The sequence below is a fragment of the Emydura macquarii genome, unplaced genomic scaffold (assembly GCF_026122565.2).
Source record: "Emydura macquarii macquarii isolate MOO-44397 ecotype Brisbane River unplaced genomic scaffold, CSIRO-AGI_Emac_v2 contig_3506, whole genome shotgun sequence".
Taxonomy (NCBI): domain Eukaryota; kingdom Metazoa; phylum Chordata; order Testudines; family Chelidae; genus Emydura; species Emydura macquarii.
In genome coordinates, this window is record NW_027133643.1 from 5952185 (window position 1) to 5971803 (window position 19619).

Sequence of the window (19619 nt, forward strand, 5' to 3'; positions counted from 1 at the left end):
TTTTGTATTGACTGTGTTTGTAAATGTTCTGTTAGAATGTGGCCCTGATGTGACTGGCCTCAAAGTACTACCACAACGTGTGTGAAGGGATAACTTAATCTGGATTGCAGGGTTTGTTGAACATCTGTGTCCCCAGGTGCCCACGGTAGCCCACGCTGAATATGCCAAGGTCAGGGCAGGCTGCAAAAGGGAGAGAGCAGGTTCTCTCAAAACTGGTGACTCGCACTATAGTTAGATTCAACAGTCCGTCACAAACTCTGCTCCTGATCCCCGCACATGGATTATCAAGAAGCACTCCCCACTCGCCCCCCAAGAAAGTCACACAGTCCCTTTACTACATGTTGGTCTCTAGCTCTCAATCATCAACTGGGTCCAGTAAAGTGAGAAGTTATTTAAAACTGCTCACTCTGTGCAATGTTCTCCTGATCCTCTACAGCTGTGTTTCTCAACCTTTTAAGTAGCAAGTATCCCCTAACTTCTGAAAATTTTAAGTACCCAACACGTAATGTTCCACTCAGAAATACAATCGTTTTCCCCTTTACCACTGGACGACTGCATTTCTCGTAAAGCAGGAGAGTTCTGCAGTGCTGTGTTGCTGTGACAGATCACAAAACCCCTGCTGTTTCTCCCCTCCTTCCTCCATATAGGAGCCAAGGTCAATGCCAGCCAACCCCAATGGCCTGATGGCGGGGTCACGTGGTGTTCTCCTCACACAGGCGGGAACTTGTGAAGTCTGAGCAGGCACAGGCGGCCCACCAGAGTGGATAGCAGCGCTCCCCACGGCTGTCCCTAGGGGGGTGCGGGCCTGGGGCAAATCACACTGTGTGGGCCGCCTGCCTCCCGCTGGGACTGGGTGGGAAGCAGGCAGCCACCGCCTGGCTTCCCCAGAAGTCAGTGGCTGCCGCTTGCTTCCCTTCACTGGGTTTTTCGCCGCGTACCCCCTGCCTGTGTCTCGCGTACCCGTACCACAGGTTGAGAAACTATGCTCTACATGACCAGATCAATTCTAGTTTGGCACTTACCCAGTGGCGTATGGAGGGTCTACATTTGCACCCCCCAAGCCTCACCCCCCCCCCCTTCAGGGCAGGAGGGGTCCCAGCGCTGCCCCCAGCTGCCCTGGGGAAGGGGATATGTACCTGCGGGGGGATGTGAGGTGCAAGGGGGGGCTGAAAATTCAGGCTTGGCTCCACACTCCCCACCCCCACACACTTACCCAGTATGTGGCGCCCGCTTCTCCCACTGCAGGCCCGCAGCCCCTGTGTCGGCTGGGATGGGGTGGCCTCACCTCCCGGCATGGGGGTGTGTGCTAGGTCAGCCCTTTACAGGGGGGTGCAGGAGCAGAAGCAGGAGCAGCTGCCCCTCAGCCTCCTGCGCCCTCCCCCTCCCCCATCGTGAAGGGTCGACCCGGAGCGCCCCCCACCCCAGGGGGAGTGCCGGGCTGTGCAGCTGGAGCGGCAGGTAAGGGTGGAGGGCGCAGGAGACTGAGGGGTGGCTGCTCCCGCTTCTGCTCCTGCGCCACCCCTGCTACCCTGCCCTGCGTTTTGTGAAGGACGTGCCCAGCGCCCCCCACTGGCTGGCGCCCGGGGGCCTGGCCCCCCAACCGCCCTCAGTACACCACTGCTCTCACCCAAAATACCACCCTGCCAGCCAACCCTTTCCTATCTAAAACTGAAGGTTTATTATAAGAGAAAAGAAACTAACAAGAAAAGAGGTGTTAAATGATCAAAGCAATCAGATACATACAGATCACTTCCAAGTCCATATATATCAAAGTCTTAGTGGTAGTGGTGAGTTTTCTGGCTTGTAAAGTTCCTCTGGAGCACATTCAGTACCTGGATGGGTCTGCCAGTCCTTTGTGCCAAGCTTCAGTTCTAGAGAAATGAATCCCGAGGTAAGAAAAGAAGCAGGATTGAAGACAAGATGGAGATGGTGCAGCTATCTTTTATATCTTGTGCAGCCTTAGTCCCAAATAAGCTCACAGCAGCAGCACATGGGTACTGGGCAGGAAAAGCACTTGGATAGGATTATCCTGTCCACAGGCATGTCCCTACATGTCCTGACGACTCATAGGCATAGCCCCTGCCTTCTCTGGCTGGGTGCATTGTCTAGCTGATTGCCCTTGATGGGCCATCAAGCAGGCTGGATAGTGCTGATGTTAATCTGTCTGGGGGTGTCACCCAGTAACAGCACAAATTTGAGATACAGATATATCACACATATTAATAACTTACACTACAGAGACGACACATACATATAGATAAGCTTATATTTAGCAAATCATAATTTTTACATGGCATATCTTGTAAGATTCTTTGCAATTTTGTCATTGGTATTAATATTATAATAAATGGTCACTCATATTTCATACAGTATCACAATCTGTATATACTTTTTATTAACTGCCTCACTAGCTGGTTCTCTTCATAGAAGGAACTAGATTTCTCAAAGGGTTAGTAGAAAAGCTTATAAATGTTAACCAATAAATGGCATTCCTATTCATTTACTGAATATTTTTTAAGCTGAGTATTTCTTATAACAACCTATTTTCTCATCAGTCTTGTATGAGACCTGAAACTTAATTCCTGATCCTTTGTGGTTATTAAAATCCCACAGTGCGCTGGAAGCTAGTCCCAGGGTCCTAGCCAAACTCCAATTTGGGTGATTGCTTTTTATCTAAAACCTCCGCTGTAGTATCAATTAAATATGGTAGCCTTCATCCTGCATCTTATACCACTGTATAGAATTGAAGTGTGCTGCTAAACTGTTGCCATGTTTTGCATAAAGGCAGGGTAGATTGATTCAAATCAGCAATTTTAATCATGATTTTAACCATCAAGCATAAAACCTTGACTTTAAATTATTGGGGTTTTTTTTTAATAATGTTTTGAATTTGTACTTTATAGTTATTTTCCTAAAGATAGGTTGATTCTCACTGGTTCGTAACCATTAAAACATGTTGCGTTTCAACCAGATATATTATTTACATTAAATTTGGTGTTTCTTTTTGCTATCCAGGAGGACCTGTACACATTTATTTAAGCAATTAAATAGCTTAATTTACATTTATTCAGATATTAATTTTTTTTAAATTGTAAGAAAAAGGTAAATGTTGCATTTTTTGTATTTACCTAGATTAATTTTTACGTATGATTGTCAAGCTGTATATGGATGAAAATTCAAGTAAAAATGCAGAAAAACTGCATTTTTATTTCTTAAATAAAACTGTCTTAAATGTGCTGGATACATGTTTTGTATTTAAACCAATTTAATAAAATAGTTTAGATGATAAACTGTTCATCTTTAGTTAGCGAATTGAACCGATTGTTTCTGGCCCCCATGTCCTTCAAGATTTTGAGATCTGGCAGATCTCATCTTCTCCCACCTAGCTTTTATTCACCGATGGGGAAAAGAAAAAACAAGCTCTCCTGCTTTTTCAATGCTTAGCCTTGAAGGAACTAATCATTGAACTGAACTACTTGAATAAACTGAAATGAAGAAAATCTTCTCTGTGCACCTGCAGATGAGGTTACAGCTGTCTATAGCTAGTTTTAGTTCTTCAACAAACTCAGGCTCCAGGTGCTTAGCCGGTGACTTCCACCAGTTTGCTGGGCTGACTTTCTTTAAAACTTGTAGCAAACATATACGCTTAATGTATTTTGTACTTAAATTATTTTAATAATTATAATAAATGTAGGCCTTAGCATAGGCTGTCAATTCAAATTTTATTTAAACAGGCTTAATTTTTATAAACAAGCTTGCATTTAAATAAAAAAAATCATATTGATTTCATTTTTTTTTTTTAAAGTCCCAATTGTTCTCCACCCTGCACAGACTGATCTGAGAAGGAAACTTGTGTCATAGCCATGAATAGAATAGATCTCCTGATTTCCAGCAGTTTGCTGTAACAACTACCTTATGCTTCTTCCAGAAGAATCAGTTCAGCCTCTAACTGTGGGCAAGGCACTACCGTTCCCTTCACCTCTGTGCCAGTTTCCCCATCTGTAAAGTCGGGTTAATACTTGCCTACCTCAGAGGAGGGACCTTGTCCACCGGCCTGGGTGTGAGAACACCTGGGTTCCATGCCCAGCTCGACCATTGACCTGCTGTGTGAGGGCGAGTCACTTCCATTTATGCCGATCTATTTCCCCGTTCACCCGGTGTCTTGGTTTATTTTAGATAGTCTTTGCCCCAAAGAACTCCGTCTTTTGCTGCATGTTTGTACAGTGCTTAGCAACATGGGGCCCTGATCTCAGCTGAGGTCTGCAGATGCTGCTGTAAAACCAATAGTAGTAATTCATGCTGGTAAAGCGCTTTGAGATCTGATGGAAGGTGCTTTGGATGCAAAGGGCTCATTTCTGCTGTGATTGAAGTGCTGTAGGATGTCTTGGGAAGAAAGGCACTAAGGGGATCTATATCTTGTGGAGAAGCAGCACGTCTAAGAGCCAGTAGCAGAATTCAGTCCCCTAAGGAATTCTATTTCCCCATTCATACGAACCATTGGCGTTTATCACTGGAAATCTCAGTTTGAATACAAAAGTACTGTAGATAAGGAGTGAGGATGTTCCTATTTGATTTCCCCTTTAATCATTGAACCGCATCCCACTGGGACCAGCCTGGTGATGGGGAAAGAGCCCCCACACTAGCACTGAGAATCCCGCTGAGGGTTGACTGTGTCCCATCTTTGCATCTAGACGAAGTTAAAACCACTGGCTCCTCAGACAGAGGAAGAGAAGACTGAATACAGCATTGCTGCTGAGCGCCGCCGAATGCGCCTGGCCCACACCGACACCATCAAGGATCTGCTCACCAACAGCACCACACAGACTGGTAAGCTGCCCCATGGAACCTGCCCCTGAACAAAGCACACCCAGAAACGGTGCTCGGCGTTGGTCTGACTGCCTAGAGCTGGTGTCAGAAAACAGTTGGGACGTGTGGAATTATTTTCCTGAATGCAGACCTTAGTGTACGGTTACAGGATAGCAATATTCAGAGTATCGTACAAGCATTAACTATTCCTTGCTATAGCCATACCCGGTAGGTAAGTAAATAGTCTCCCTGTTCTACAGATGGGAGAAACTGAGGCAAAGATATAAAGTGACTTTGCCAGGGCCGCACAGTGAGTTGCTGGCAGAGCTGGGGTTAAAAGATAGCATTTCTTAGCTCCACTGCTCCCAGTGCTGCAGTGGCATAGCTATGAGTGGGCCTGGTTGGGCCATGGTCCACCCGCTTTGAAAGCAGGCCCACCCAATCAGATTTTAAGCAGTTCATCCCACGTTTTTATCAGCCTCTCTTTCGCTTGTGACACAAGGCTTGTACCCACCCGTGTCGACGACAGGCCCTGCCAAAAGATCAGTTCTGGCTACGCCTCTGCTGTGTGGTCCTCCGACTCGGCTGCCTCTAATCCATATCCTATAAACCTGGCCTCTGCCACGAGATTACGAGGTTCAAAATACACTCCCCATGTATCGCTGCTTCCTGAAGGGTGGTGCTGGTCTGAAGCACAGGACAGGCGGGGAAGGATATCAGAGTCCTGTTCCAGCCACTGCCACAGATTTGATCTTGGGCGGTTCAGAACCTCTTGGCTTCTGTAATCCCCACCTGTGAAGTGAAGATACCTGCTTCACAGCAGTGCTTGTGAGGCCACCCATTAATGTCTGCAGCGTGCTTCGAGTTCCTCTAATGGAAGGGACTATCAGTGCAAAATATTATTTGGTGGTAATGTTCTGCAGCACCACAGAGACTAGCTGGATTTGATCCCCGATTTCACGCTCCATGGGCTTTCAGGGGTGGAGCTTGCTGAGGCGATGGCATCCCACCCTGTTTGGGGGAAGAGCACTTTGCATTGCTCTCCAGTGAGTGCTTTCCTGCACTCAGCGGGGACACTGAGATGTTCCTAAAGCCTCCTCAGCTGACCTCGCTTGGATGGCTGGTGACTGTGGCGTAGGTGAGAAGGGGGAATCCTTCTCCAGGCAACGAGGCAGTGGACAGTTCCCTAGGCTGGAAGGAGACAGGGCATGGTGGTGGATAAGGGAATGGGGTGCATGTGTGCATGTTTTGTAGTAGTTGGTTGAGTGATTACTTGTGCAGCTAACAGCCCGGTGGGGTGAGTCCTTTGCACACGCCAGTCTGATAAGCATGTGTGTTTCTTTCTTTCGTACCAGAGCGTGAGAACGGAGACTGTAACACTGTGGTGCCTGCTGAACAGACCAGGGTGGAGAGCGTGGAACTAGTGCTGCCCCCTCATGCCAACCATCAGGGAAACACGTTTGGAGGCCAGATCATGGCGTGGATGGAAAACGTTGCCACGATAGCGGCAAGGTGCAGTTCTGAGCTTCTCCCCCACTAGTCTGGAGACGCCTCTGTCGTGGGAAAGGGTTCCGCCTGCATGTGCTGTTGGCATCTTTTGCTCCTTCTTTAAGTCTTCCTGTAGCGAGGCACAGCAACATGGTACAGCAGTCAGGAAAGGAGGGTACTGGGCAGTTGGAATGACGTGGGGAGGGTGGCAGGTAATTCTCTTCCTCTGTTCTTGCCAAGACAAAAACCCTCTGAACTTCAGGGACTACCATGATCAGGATCTTATTGTTGCTTTTCATTCAGGCCCTGAGGCCTACAACAGCACAGCACTCCAATGCCCTGCATGGGCCGGGCTCAGCACTGACTCGGGGGGGACAGAGAGCGCCATCACTCAGTTGCCAAGGGCACTTTCTGTAGCAGCATAATCTTGCCCATCTGCTGTCCTCATACTGAATAGGCCCAGCCCTCGCAGCCTGAGATGGGATGGACTCAAACTGCCCTTTCCACACTGCCGATTCTCCAAGCTAGCACGACTCTTGGGGAGCCGGATCTGGATAGACCGCCTGCCTATGAGATGCCATGAGGGACAAATCCCCATGTCATGATGTCATTGCATCGCACCACAAGGCTTTATCACGTTGCATCAGGTGCCACGGGGTCTCTGTGTCCCATAAACCTCGCTCCATGTGAGGTGAGGTCAGACCATAGAAATAGATGCCACAGAATCAGGATGAGCGGCAACCAGTTGCTTCACCCCTTGACTAAGGCTGCAATGCATGGTCTCGTGCACCTTTTTTCCTCACGAGGCAGCTAGTCATGGGGAGCACAATGCCCTGGGCCAGACCATCACAGTAGGTTTCCCCTGTGAGGACTCTTTTTTCCAGTGTGTTCTCAGAAGCAGCTCGTGTGCAAAGCTGGACACTGTTTCTGTATGCACAGATAAGTAGTCTGTGCTATGTCTTGACCAGGGACAGATTTCTAGTGTGTACTGTTGTGATCCTGGAAACGCTTCTTCACGACCTTGGGAAAGTCACTTCCCTGCTCTGCACCTCTGGTTCCCCATCTGTAGAATGGGGAGTGATGATTACCACCTTCGTAAAGCGCTGTGAGATCTACTGATGAAAAGAGCTAAATATCACCCAGTTCTTATATATTTTAAACCTTGAAGTAGGTCAAGAACTGATGTATTTTGTCATAGGTAAATCAGCCGTTGTTCATTAGATGGCGCTCTGTAGGCATTAATTTTGGGTATTCAGAATCCCCTGTGTATGTTGCCATGGCAAGGGAGGTAGTGAGGGAGTTAAATGTTATCCCAGTTTTCACCATCTACATTTTTGTGTTAGTTTTTTTGATCTTTAAAGACTAACTTTGAGTTTTCAGGCTGACTTGCACTGAACAATGAGTAATCTCTATTCTGATTTTAAAGTGGAATGGAAATATAGCCCAAGAACAGCTGCACTTGAAGGGCACTGGTAGAGATTCAGAGCAGATATTCTCCCCTCTTCCCCCCTCCCCCCCCAATTATTCAATCATAAAATGTATGTAAAGCGCCAGGCACCCTTGGATTGGCTGCTGGTATCATTGCGCTGTCTGTACGACTGTTGTCTCCTTGTATCTGTTCCAAAATAAATGTGGGCCCAAATCCCACGCCGTCATTTGGGCGCCTACCAAATGCTAACACTGCAGTGCGGTAGCAAGAGGAAGACTCACTGCAAAGGATGCTGTTCTTTGGATGCTGTTTTTTAAACCAAGCTCCTTTCTCTCTAACGCTAGTGACGAAGGGAGAGAGAAGGATCTTGTGGCCCTTTTCTGGGAGAAAAGGGGGGGTCTAATCAGAGACTTGGCTACAGAGAATGGCTTGTAATGAGCTGACCTGGCGGTGGCTTTATTGGCAGAATTTTGCCCTGCCACATGAGAACCGCAGAGTGTGGTCCCTCAATTGGCTAGGAAAAAGATGCTTCTCCCTGCACAAGTGATCCTCCAAGCTCTGAGGATCATTAGTCACAACATGGGGAATCAGGGGCAAGAGGTTGGAGGCCAAGGCAAAAGGAGTGTTCTCAGGGGGAAAACAGGCCTCAACAGCTGCCTTTCTGAGGGGAGAATGGCAGGAGATATGTCCAAATACTTAAGGCTGGCTGGGGGTTGCTGGGCACTGTGTAAGGTGATAGGTGGGCCAGTATTGAAGTATTTGCTTTGGGGTGGCTGACTAAATGGTTTCCTCGTTCTGAGTGCATTTTGCGAATCAAATCTCTCTCCCTTCCCACAGCCGGCTGTGCCGTGCCCACCCCACTCTGAAGACCATTGAAATGTTCCATTTCAGGGGACCATCACAAGTTGGGGACCGCCTTCTGTTAAAGGCTATTGTTAATAATGCTTTCAAAAACAGGTACATTTTTCTCCGCTCCTGGGTTTGAATGACTTGATAAGGAAGTTCAACAGAAGCTGTGGTTTCCCCTTGAATTACTATACATTACTAACTGTAAAATCAGGTTGATTCAGAAGTTAGGGCAGTAGATTGTTCTGAGAATAAATCTGAATTGGCTTGCTCAAATAACTGTAAATGGGTTCAAATAAAAATGAATTCACAATCGATAAATTCACAGAAATAAAAGGTAGAAAAGACCTGTCAAATCATCTAGTCTGTTGCAGCCATTTGCTGTGTGTCTCTGTTTACTTCCTTTCGTTCTGCTTCCTACATGGGTCAGGTTTAAACATCAGGCAGGAAAAAATAGGTTTTATTGTGAGTTTAAAAAAACAACCAACAAACAAAAACCTCCTTAATTCTCATATGAGAAGTGGTGAATTTTTCAAATAGACTTTTAGGCCCTAAATCTGCTCCCAGACAAAGGATATGCAACATCCATTAAAATTCATGGGAGCTGCGTGTCTGTCTGTGGGTAAATTTGCTTCACATAATAGAGTAGTGCAGCCAGTCCATGTGACCAGATCTAGTAAAAAAACACTGGAGGGGAAAATTTCAGATTTCATTGCGAAAATTTCAAGTTTTTGTTTTGTTTTGTTTTTTTTTAAACTTACATCAAGATGTGAAAAGTTGCGTGCACTCTACTTGAGTCATTGCCTTTTTCATGTCCTACTGATTGAGCAGGTCTGATCTAGTAGGTCCTCTCTTAGTCTCCTGTGCCTTATTCATTGGTAAATACGTATATGGTATGCTGGATTCCTTTAGCTAGGCAGTAGCGTTGCTTTACGCCCCAGGTGCCTAGAGATGATACACTTCCATTCTTTCTCTCCAGCATGGAAGTTGGTGTTTGTGTCATGGCCTATCGACAGGAAATGGAAGCTAGTCGAAGACACATCAATAGTGCCTTTATGACATTTGTTGTCTTGGATCCAGAGGGTCAGCCCACTACCCTTCCGATGGTGAAACCAGAAGCTGGGGTAAGAATGGAAACCATAATTCAGGACCTAGAAAGTGGCCTTGCCCACACCTATGTTCTTGTGCAGTGTTGATATAGGAATCTAGGGAAGTAGGATGCAACTGAATCTTGTTTTTGTCTCAAGTTTGAAAGGCTTTAGTTGTATAGCATTTATCTGATTCACTGGGGGATGGAGAAGGGGAAGGTAGGTCTGTGTGTGTGTGTGTGTGTGTGTGTGTGTGTGTGTGTGTGTGTATTCAGCTTGCTATGATGGCAATCAAATTGCTCAACAGAGAGCATTTTTAAATTGATTATTCCATATTAATAATACAAATTTTTTCCCCATATAGAGAAATGTATTAGCCAGGCAAGACTTAACAGAGTATTGCTTACTATTTAGAACTCCTCTTTCTTGCAATTTATTGGAAAGAATGAAAATCATAAACTGTTGAGCTTCCAAAGCATATTTTACTTGCATGGCAGCACGCTGGAGGGCATATCACAAAAGCAGGGCTAGCACAAGCATCTCTATACCCTAGGGTAAATTCTAGTGGGAGGGGCAGCAAAGAGGTTCTCTATGGCTGCACAGGCGTCAGTCCTCATTTATTCTACATCCATTGGGTGCATAGGAGTCAGGACCTTCCACTCCTGGGATTAAAGGGGAATCTCTGTTCTGTATAGTAGCCTGAGGGCTCATCTACCCATAGGCTGAAGAAGATGGACAGCTGGAGGGTGCCCTCGTGGTCCCGTGCAGTTGAGCAGGTCTGATGTTCCATGCACGTGCCCGCTAGCCATTCTCTTCAGCCAGTAAAACCTCCCTGACTGAAACATTTGAAAAGAGGGGTTTTTTTTTAGTGAACACTAAAAATACCCCAAATTTCCCATTTTGGCGGGGTTGAAAACTTTGCAGAGGAGGTGGATACCTCCCTTTTTGGAACCTTGTGAGCGTGGGGATTCCGAGGGTCTCAAATGTGTGTGTTTCATGGTGCTGGGGTTTTTTTAAATTAGGAAAACGTTGTTGTTTTTGAAAATACTAAAATAGTTACTCCTAAAAATGAGGGATAATTTACCTGAAAAACACTTTTCTGGTTTTCGATGTTTAAATCTGGAACTTTTTTACGGCTTACATCTGCCAAGTGCCATCTATCTTCTTAGAACTAACTGAAGGCAGAGAGGTTAGAAGTCTTCAGCCTTGATCCTATAACACTTACACTCCTAGGATCAGATTTTTTTTTTTTTTTTTTTAAGTATTTGATTTCCATGGGAGTTAGGATTTTTAATAGCATCTACACACCTATTAGCTGTTTATCTGTATCTTTAGGTGCCTAAATACCTTTAAAAATATGGCCCCATTGCCTGATCACGTGCTCATTGAAGTTAATGGAAGCTTTAACTTCAGTGGGTGTAGGTTCAAGCTTTTGTCTCGTCAGTGGAACTACTCATGTGCTTAAAGCAAGTGCATATGTGATTGCAGGATTGGGGCCTTGGTGAACAACTTGGGTAGTGAAGTACATTTAGCTGTTTGCAAAGCACTGGAAACATTTACCAGCTCTTCAAGTCTCACATGACCCTAAAGAGACTCTTTGATTTAGTTAATCAGTTTTGCATCATTGAAGTCCTCAAGGACCATGGGATCCACTCATGTACGTCTAAAACACTTCTTCTTTAACATTCTCTGTTTGTAACTCAGGAAGGGAAAGTACTGGTTTTTCTTTTTTGTTTGACAAATCAACCTTTGTTTCTCTTCCTTCCCATCCTCCTCGCTTCATTCTGATGGAGCTCAAAACTTCCTGGTTCTAATTTGTTTATATCATTCTTTGTACCATGCATTGCCAAGCGCATGAATGTCAGCAAAACATTGGCTTTTTTAATTAACATTCTCTCCCTCCTCGGTGGCTGGCTGACTGGGTGTGCAGCAGCTGATCTCAAATACTGAGCAGGGTTGAGTCAATTGCACTAAACTTCTCAGGAACAGCGGTGAGTTTAAACAAATCATGGACTCCGAAGTAGGCTGACTCGTATGTTTGAAAAGTTTTTGTGAATTCAGTACGGTGATTTGAATTTTGATACAAATGGCAGTAAAACTGAAATAGTCACTGTAAATCACTTGGTGCTATATCTGCACATTTGGCGTATCGGCGGAAATTCACAGCCAGTTATAACTACTGGCAAGCAGCAGCGTTGCATTGCAGGGTGTGTCAAGGGAGCCTGAAGTAATGCAACACAAGTATTTGACCAGTATCCTCTACACCAAATGAAAGAGCTGTACAATGCTAACTTGCCTTCAGCCAGTGGCCCTGTCTACATGACAAGTACAGCCATGTTTTTGTAACCAATTTGGGACACACGTGTGTGTCCTGATTACAACAAATACAACTGAGTTGTTTGCGCAGGAGTGTCCTACCCCTAGCACAAATGCATTGGCCCTGTTAGGCTATGCAATGTGGTAGAAGTGGATGCCTATGTTGTATCAGTGTGTTCTGGGAAAAACCTGATATGCTATCCTACTCTGCCCCTGCAGGGGGTAGAATTCCCAGAGGCCATGCACATGAACAGAGTAGCACCAGCAGCATGTGAGGCAGTGCATGCTGGGGTGGCCTGCTGTGAGGTACAGTCGCTGGGTGGAGGAATTAGCCAGCCTGGTTGCACAGACACAGTTGGGAGGTTCTCTTTCTACTGCAAAAACAACAAACCCAGCCTGCTGAACTGCTTCTAGGAAGACAGTCCTAATCTAGGCAGCTGGTGGGGGCAAGACACTGACTGCTGCCCTGGTTTCCTGCCATCTGTTAACCACAATGTGTGCAAACAGTAGCCAAAGTTAGAGCTAACCAAGAACAAACTTAAAAGCCGGAGCGTGGACAATGCCAGTGTCGTGATTCCATTCGCATTCCATGCATTTCCCCAGCCACTGTGTTGCCAAGATCAGTGGGGGCTGTGGGGTCATTCAGACACACGCCTCCTTAATGCTGAAGAATCTTTTTTTCCAATCAATAAATGCATTATTTTTCCAAAGCTGTATCCTAACGAATGTGTTTCCATTTCGCAGGATGGAGAGAGACGGTACAGAGAAGCTAGTGCTAGAAAAAAAATTAGATTGGACAGGTGAGTGAAGAGGATCAAGCTCAATCTAAGAAGGAAAACATAACTGGGGAATATAGTGTTTTAAATAGAGCAGTTTGGTTTTTATTCTAGCCCATGTTCTGTTCTGAATGATCACATGCAGATCACTCAATAAGGGGTGGGAAAATTGGATGCAAGCCATGGCTTTTTGTACCATCGAAGGTGTGTGAGGGGGTTTGCACTCCTGCAGCTCTGATAATCTTTGGCGCTTACATAGCACCTTCCACGTGAGGATCTCAAAACATCTCTCATAGACTGGAGGAGCTTATCTTTCCAGCACTCCGTGAGTTAAGGTTTAGGAAACTGAGACCAGAATTCAAGTGGCTTCCTTAAAGCACCAAAGTGTGGCAGTATTGAAAGCAGGATTAGAATTCAGGCCTGACACCCAATTGTCTTCCTAGCCCAACCTATCCAGTAATATGCTCTGCTTGAAGCAGGAAGACATTGAAAGGAGTTCAGGCGAGGCGGCAGTTGCTCAAAGAGACAGTAGTGAGGTGCAACAGCAAACTCCCAGTGTGAAAGGAACAGTAAGATGCCAGTATGGCTCCATGAGGAGCAATTTAAGGATCTGAAAATCAAAAAGGGACATAAAAGGCAATAAGAAGCGGGCTTATAAATTCATTAGGAAGAAGAGAAAGATGAAGGAAAGTGTAAGCCTCTACTTAGCGGGGAAGAAAAGCTAATAACTGACATCAAGAAGGCTGAGGTGTTTAATGCCTATTTTGTCTTCACTAAAAAAAAAGGTAAATTGTGACCAGATACTTAACACAATATTAGCAACAAAGAGAAAGGGACGCAAGCCAAAATAGAGAGAGGACAGGTTAAAGAATATCTAGATAATTTAGATGTTTTCAAGTCAGCGAGGCATGATGAAATGCACCCTGAGATACTTAAGGAACAAGCTGGGATACTTTCGGCCCCACTTGCATTTGTCTTCAAGAACTCATGGAGGATGTGAGATCCCAGAGGACTGGAGAAGGATAAATATAGTACTTATCTTTTAGAAAGGGGAACTAAGAGGACTCAGGGATTATAGACCAGTCAGCCTATAAGCAATACCTGGAAAGAAATGGAACAAATGATTAAACAAACCATTTGTAAGCATCTAGGGGATAATACGGTTATAAGAAATAGATACCATGGATTTGTCAAGAACAAGTAACAAATCATGCCAAACCAACCTAATTTCCTTCTTTGATAGGGTTATTGGCCAGCTGGATGAGGGGGAGCAGTAGACATGATCTACCTTGATTATTATTTATTTATTTTTTTTATAGGGCAAATGTCAGTCCCACACGACAGTCTCATAAGCAAACTTGGGAAATGCATTCTTCGTGAAATGACTGTAAGGGGAGCGCACAATAGGCTGAATGACTGTACTCAGAGTAATTATCAGTGGGTTGCTGTAAGACTAGATGTATTTGAGAGAGGTCCTCTAAAGCAGTGTCTCTCAAGCTTTCCAGACGACTGTACCCCTTTCAACACTAAGTTGTCTTGCATACCCCCAAGTTTCACTTCACTTAAAAACTACTTGCTTCCAAAATCAGACATAAAAATACAAAAGTGTCTCAGCGCACTATTACTGAAAAATTGCTTACTTTCTCATTTTTACCAAAACTACAAAATAAATAAATTGGAATAAAACTATTGTACTTACAGTTCAGTGTATAGTAGTAGATTGAGCAGTATAAACAGGTAATTGTCTGTATGAAATTTTAGTTTGTACTGACTTTGCTAGTGCTTTTTATGTAGCCAGTTGTCAAACTAGGCAAATATCTAGATGAGTTGATGAGTTGAAAGAACTCTGCATACCCCCACAGGTACGTGTATCCCTGGCTGAGAACCACTGCTCTAGATGTCTGTCCTGGGCTGACACTAGTCAATAATTTCATTAATGAATGGGGCAATAGAGTGGAGAGTGTGCTTATAAAAAAAAAATTATAAAAAATTGTGAGTGGCACCAAGCTGGGAGGGATTGCAAGCACTTTGGAGAACAGGATTAGAATTCAAAACAACCTTGACAGATTAGAGAATGGGTCTGAAATCAACAAAATGAAATTCAATAAAGACAAGTGCAAAATACTTCACTCTAGGAGGGAATAATCAAATGCACTACACAATGGGGCATAACTGGCTAGGTGGTAGTATTGCAGAAGAGCATCTGGGGATATAGTGGATTGTAAATTGAATATGAATCAACAAGGTGATGCAGTTGCTAACGAGGTTAATATCATTCTGTGGTGTATGGACAGGAGTGTTGCATGTAAGACACAGGAGGTAACTGTCCCACTCTACTCTGCACTGGTGAGGCCTCAGCTGAAGTACGGTGTCCAGTTCTGGGTGCCACGCTTTAGGAAAGAGGAGAGATTAGAGGAGAGCAACAAAATCGAGAAAATATGACCTATGAGGAAAGGTAAAAGCTGGGCATGTTCAGGGTTGAGAAAAGAAGATCAGGAGGAGACCTAATAAGTCTTCAAATATGTTAAGGGCTACGTGTTATAAAGAGGATGGTGATTAGTCGGTTTTCCATGTCCACAGAAAGTAGGACAAACAGTAATGGGCTTAATCTGCAGCAAGGGAGATTTAGGTTAGATGTGAGGCGAAACTTGACTATTAGGATAGTTGAGCACTGGAATTAGGTTTCCACGGGGGGTTGTGGAATCCCTGGCATTCACTGGAAGTTTTTAAGAACAGGTTGGACAAACCCCTGTCAGGAATGGTCTATATGTACTTGGTTCTGCTTCAGCACAGGGAACTGGACCAGATGACCTCTCAGGGTCTCTGCCAGCTCTATATTTCTATGAGTCTGTGGAAAGGTACGTGACGGCTAAGTGGTGTGGTGCCAAACCATGGAATGTTAGGAAGATGCAGACATGAAGCAGATGTATGGAAGGGAGCTGGAGAGAGAGGAGATGGTAGGGAAAGCACAGGAAAAACTGTTTGTCTGAATTGAGAAGTAGAATCTGTGCGTAAAACAAAGTATCACGGGGCTGTACTTATTTTATACGTCCATTGTAATCAAAACATACTATAATATCCAGATACCCTGGTGATTAGTGCACTAAAATATCTGCATAGATAGAGAACACACACACACATACGTACATAGACAAGATCAATCTGTAACCATCATAACTGAGTAGCACTCTTCTAGTGCTGTGCATCTTAGAAGTGCTTTATAATCAGTCAGCTTTACCTCCCTCTTGAGAGGCACAAAGGGAAATCTTTATTAACCTCACACTATTCTTGGGGAAACTGAGGCAGAGCTAAGTGATTTGTCCAAGACTACCACCGTCTGTCCAGAGCTAGGATTAGAGAGCTTGAATGTTTGGCTCACTGAGCACAAGTAAAGCAGTATAATTCAGCAGGTAAGATATGGAATGAATAAACAACTTGAGCCTGTGAGTCGATAGATCTTTCATGTGTTCCATTGGTGTATTGCTCCTTGTGTTCTTGCTGTCCTCAGTATTTATTCCTGGCTCTGCTGTGAGAGTTGGACAAGTTGTTGAACTTCTCAGCCTAAGTTTCCCCATCAGTAAAAGAGGGATAATGATCCTCACCTGCCTCATATGGGTAAAAAATACTAAATATTATTATTACAAGAGCGCACACATCTCTTACGCTGTTCCCTCAAGCAGTGAAAAAGTAACACTGGATAGTCAGGTTTTTTCCCCCTGGAAGCTGCTATTTTCAGCTTAATGGGGTATCTACAGAACCTCAATATAAAGTCCTAGTCTCATCCAAGGCCAATAACTGACTGGGTTTTGGATAATGAATTGTCCTCACCCTAACAGGTGGCTACTGCTTTCCCTGCTCTGCAGTGAAGTGGAAAGCTGGTCCTTGGTCAGTTTTACATCTGTTCTGAACACTCTTTTTTTTCCTCAATCTCTCCACTTGTTTTATCTGCATGCGCAATTGGAGTCCTGTCTTATGTCTGCCCATTGTGAATCACTATTCCTGGAGTCCTCTCTGGTCGTGTGGTTACAAAAGACTAGCTTGCTCTATTTTGTTACTTTTCAACTCTTCACCTTGGTTCTGTTACATCTATGTTTATAGATCTGGTGTTACCCGGCAAATTCTACCCCAGTATCTCAGTCCCTGAGAATAAGATTGTAGTGACGTGTGGCAATTAAGCAGGGAAAATGTTTTCTTCCTCAAGTGTCTTTTGGCGTCTGCACTCCTGCGTCCAGTAGTTCCATAGCTTTCCCTTGAGCCCCTGGCCAGTATGAGAACAAACGCCTGGTGCCCAAGAAGTGCTGTATCTGGCTGAGTCTAGCATCAGCTCTTCGCTCACCACGCCGACCCCTGGATGAGTTCTGATGCTTTCTGTACAGTAGGGGCTTCCATCAAATGACCCGAAATAAACCGCATCCTGCAGATTTGACATGCTGCTTGTGCACAGTTCAAATGTAGTGTTTGCTCCAGTGATAAACCCAAACTCTTCTAATATCAAAGCTTGGCTGCTGTGAACTTCCAGACAGAGACTTGCATGACTTCAGATTTTGTTACAAACTGAATGATTGAACACGTCACTAACACTTCAGCTGTGGCTCTGAAAGCACTTCTCAAAGGTGGGCAAGTATCGTCCCTGTTTTACAGACTGGGAAATTGAAACAGATGCTAAGGGTCAAATTTCAGAAGCAGCCTGTTCTGGGCACCTTGCTTTAGACCCTGGGCAGCTGCGGTTCCCATTGATTTGATTTGGAGTTGTTGGGTGTTCGGCACTTCTGAAAACCAGGCCCTAGATTGTGGGCACCCAAAACCATTTCCATGAGAGGCCTCTCAGTGACTTGCCAATAAGGTTGCCCAGTGAGAGGAAGAGCTGGGAACAGAACCCACATCTCCTGGCTCCCAGTCCTGAGGTCCTGTCTGCTTGTGTAACAGGACAGTTGGCCCATTAAATGAAAGTAGACTCCAGTCCATGTGCCCTAGTTCGGTGTAACGAGGAGGTTGGGGCTTCCCGGGGGAGTTATAAATGGGAGTTCAGGGGCCTGAAGGGAGCTTAGAGGGCGAGCTTAGAACCAGAGTTCAGAGACTGGGAGAGTCCGGAGAGCTCTGAGGCAGAATCCCCAGGCCCGAGAGGGCTGAAGGCTGAGAAGGCAGAGAGCTGGAGCCAGAGGGCGGGGTCTGATGGAGGGGTGAGCCTGCTGATATCTGGGCAGGAGCTGGAATCGTGGCTGGGAAGGAAACAGGGCAGAGAAATGCCCCTGCTAGAGCGGCTGGGGTGGAGTGAGAAACGCCAGAGCTGTACCTGGTGGCTGGGCTGGGGTAGGAGGAAAGATGCTGGAGCTATGCTGACTGTTGGGAGGAATGTGCTGATTGCACGGGGCTGAGGGGATTCTGGTTTATGATAGTGAGGCTGCTGGTAAAACTTAACCCATATACTCTGAAGGCTGTTCTGAGTGCATGTGAGGAATCAAGGGACAATGCGGCAAAGGCCCACTTGCGGGACTGCTCGGGTGGAAGCTATGCGTGTACAGCTTGCCTATGCCACTGCCTGCCCACTTGCAGAGATGGGCCTGACCCCAAAGCCCAGCTGTGAGCACTTGCTGTTCAAATCCAGCCCTGAACTTCTGTGGCTTAGGCCCCTCTCTGCTGCAAACCCCAAACCCACAGCTTTAGCCCTCCCCGATCTGCCTGGCCGTATGTGTTCTAAGTAATCCTCAAAGGTTCTTTTCACCGTGGGCCAAAATCTGATTCCTCTCCCACTACTCCCCTCAGTGATGTGCAGGATTTCTGAAGCTTTCACTGCTCTGAGGTCCCTCCATTTGAGCCAAGAAAAAATGGCCATTTTAGACTACTGGGATCCCGGTACCAAGATACTCATAAGCCAACCGTATTTCCCCACTCCTTTTGTAGATCATTGCTGGAGAAGACATTGAAGTCAAAAACACTGCTGCTAACTTGACTCTCTCACTCTTTCACCAGCATGTATTTGAGATGTCCTTTTCCCTTCCACATACTGAAGATCAGTACTGCTGTGACTAAAACAATTCTCTTTGCTGTCCTAGAAAATACATCATTTCCTGTGATCAGACCAAAGTGCCATTGTCCGTGCCCTGGGACCAAAGTAACAAGGTAAAATAACTCTGTCTGTAGCTATTGGCCATATCCTCCCTTGGCACCTTGGAAACATCCAAGCCCCGTGTGCTATACGAAGGCTCAACAGCAGGTACTAAATAGCAGCTAGAAGTTTATGCATGAATAAATATGGACAATAGAAACCAGATGGATGGAACCTTACCTAAAACTGCATGCGTTATAGGGATTTTAACCGGAACAGTAAGTTCCTTCTTAACCCCTGATTTGCTCTTGATTGATTCAGTATCAGAGTAGCTACAAGCTTTGCTATTGTATCCCATGAGTTTAGATCTAGGAAAACGTAACTAAAGGGCCAAGTGATTTCTACTGTATTTTCTTACGATGTTTTTGATGTAGGTTTATCTGAGCTACAACAATGTTTCTGCACTGAAGACTCTTGTCGCGAAAACCAATTGGGTCCTCGCCACAGAAATAGACAAGGTACTTACCCCTGCCTGACCCCAAAGCAAACACTGCCATCTTAGTCTCCTGGCCTGCCTACACTTAGTGGAAACAAATCGTGAGTAAGATCAGAGGATGTTTCAGTCATTCCTCGCCCCCCAGTTATTTGAATCCTAGGGTATCCAAATGAGTTTGATGTCCCAAAACATTCTGAATAAATGGGACAGTACTGCCTGTACATACAGCATGTGTTCACTGAATGTGTGTATAGACTATAAACATTCCATAGATGTCCATATGTACACTGTACACACACACTTTTATATACGTGTAAAATATATGGCT

At 45.2% G+C, this 19619-nt stretch overlaps 1 protein-coding gene across 4 annotated transcripts in view; it reads left to right on the forward strand.

Moving 5' to 3' along the window:
* Positions 1 to 19619, forward strand: part of ACOT11 (acyl-CoA thioesterase 11) — a 100848-nt gene that overhangs the window by 75028 nt on the left and 6201 nt on the right. For all 4 annotated transcript variants that reach the window (XM_067535504.1, XM_067535503.1, XM_067535505.1 and 1 more), the window contains 7 exons: positions 4692 to 4827; positions 6162 to 6318; positions 8561 to 8680; positions 9549 to 9693; positions 12718 to 12773; positions 18803 to 18869; positions 19230 to 19313. In XM_067535504.1, the coding sequence (XP_067391605.1) occupies positions 4692 to 4827; positions 6162 to 6318; positions 8561 to 8680; positions 9549 to 9693; positions 12718 to 12773; positions 18803 to 18869; positions 19230 to 19313 (765 nt within the window). The remainder of the gene's footprint in view (positions 1 to 4691; positions 4828 to 6161; positions 6319 to 8560; positions 8681 to 9548; positions 9694 to 12717; positions 12774 to 18802; positions 18870 to 19229; positions 19314 to 19619) is intronic.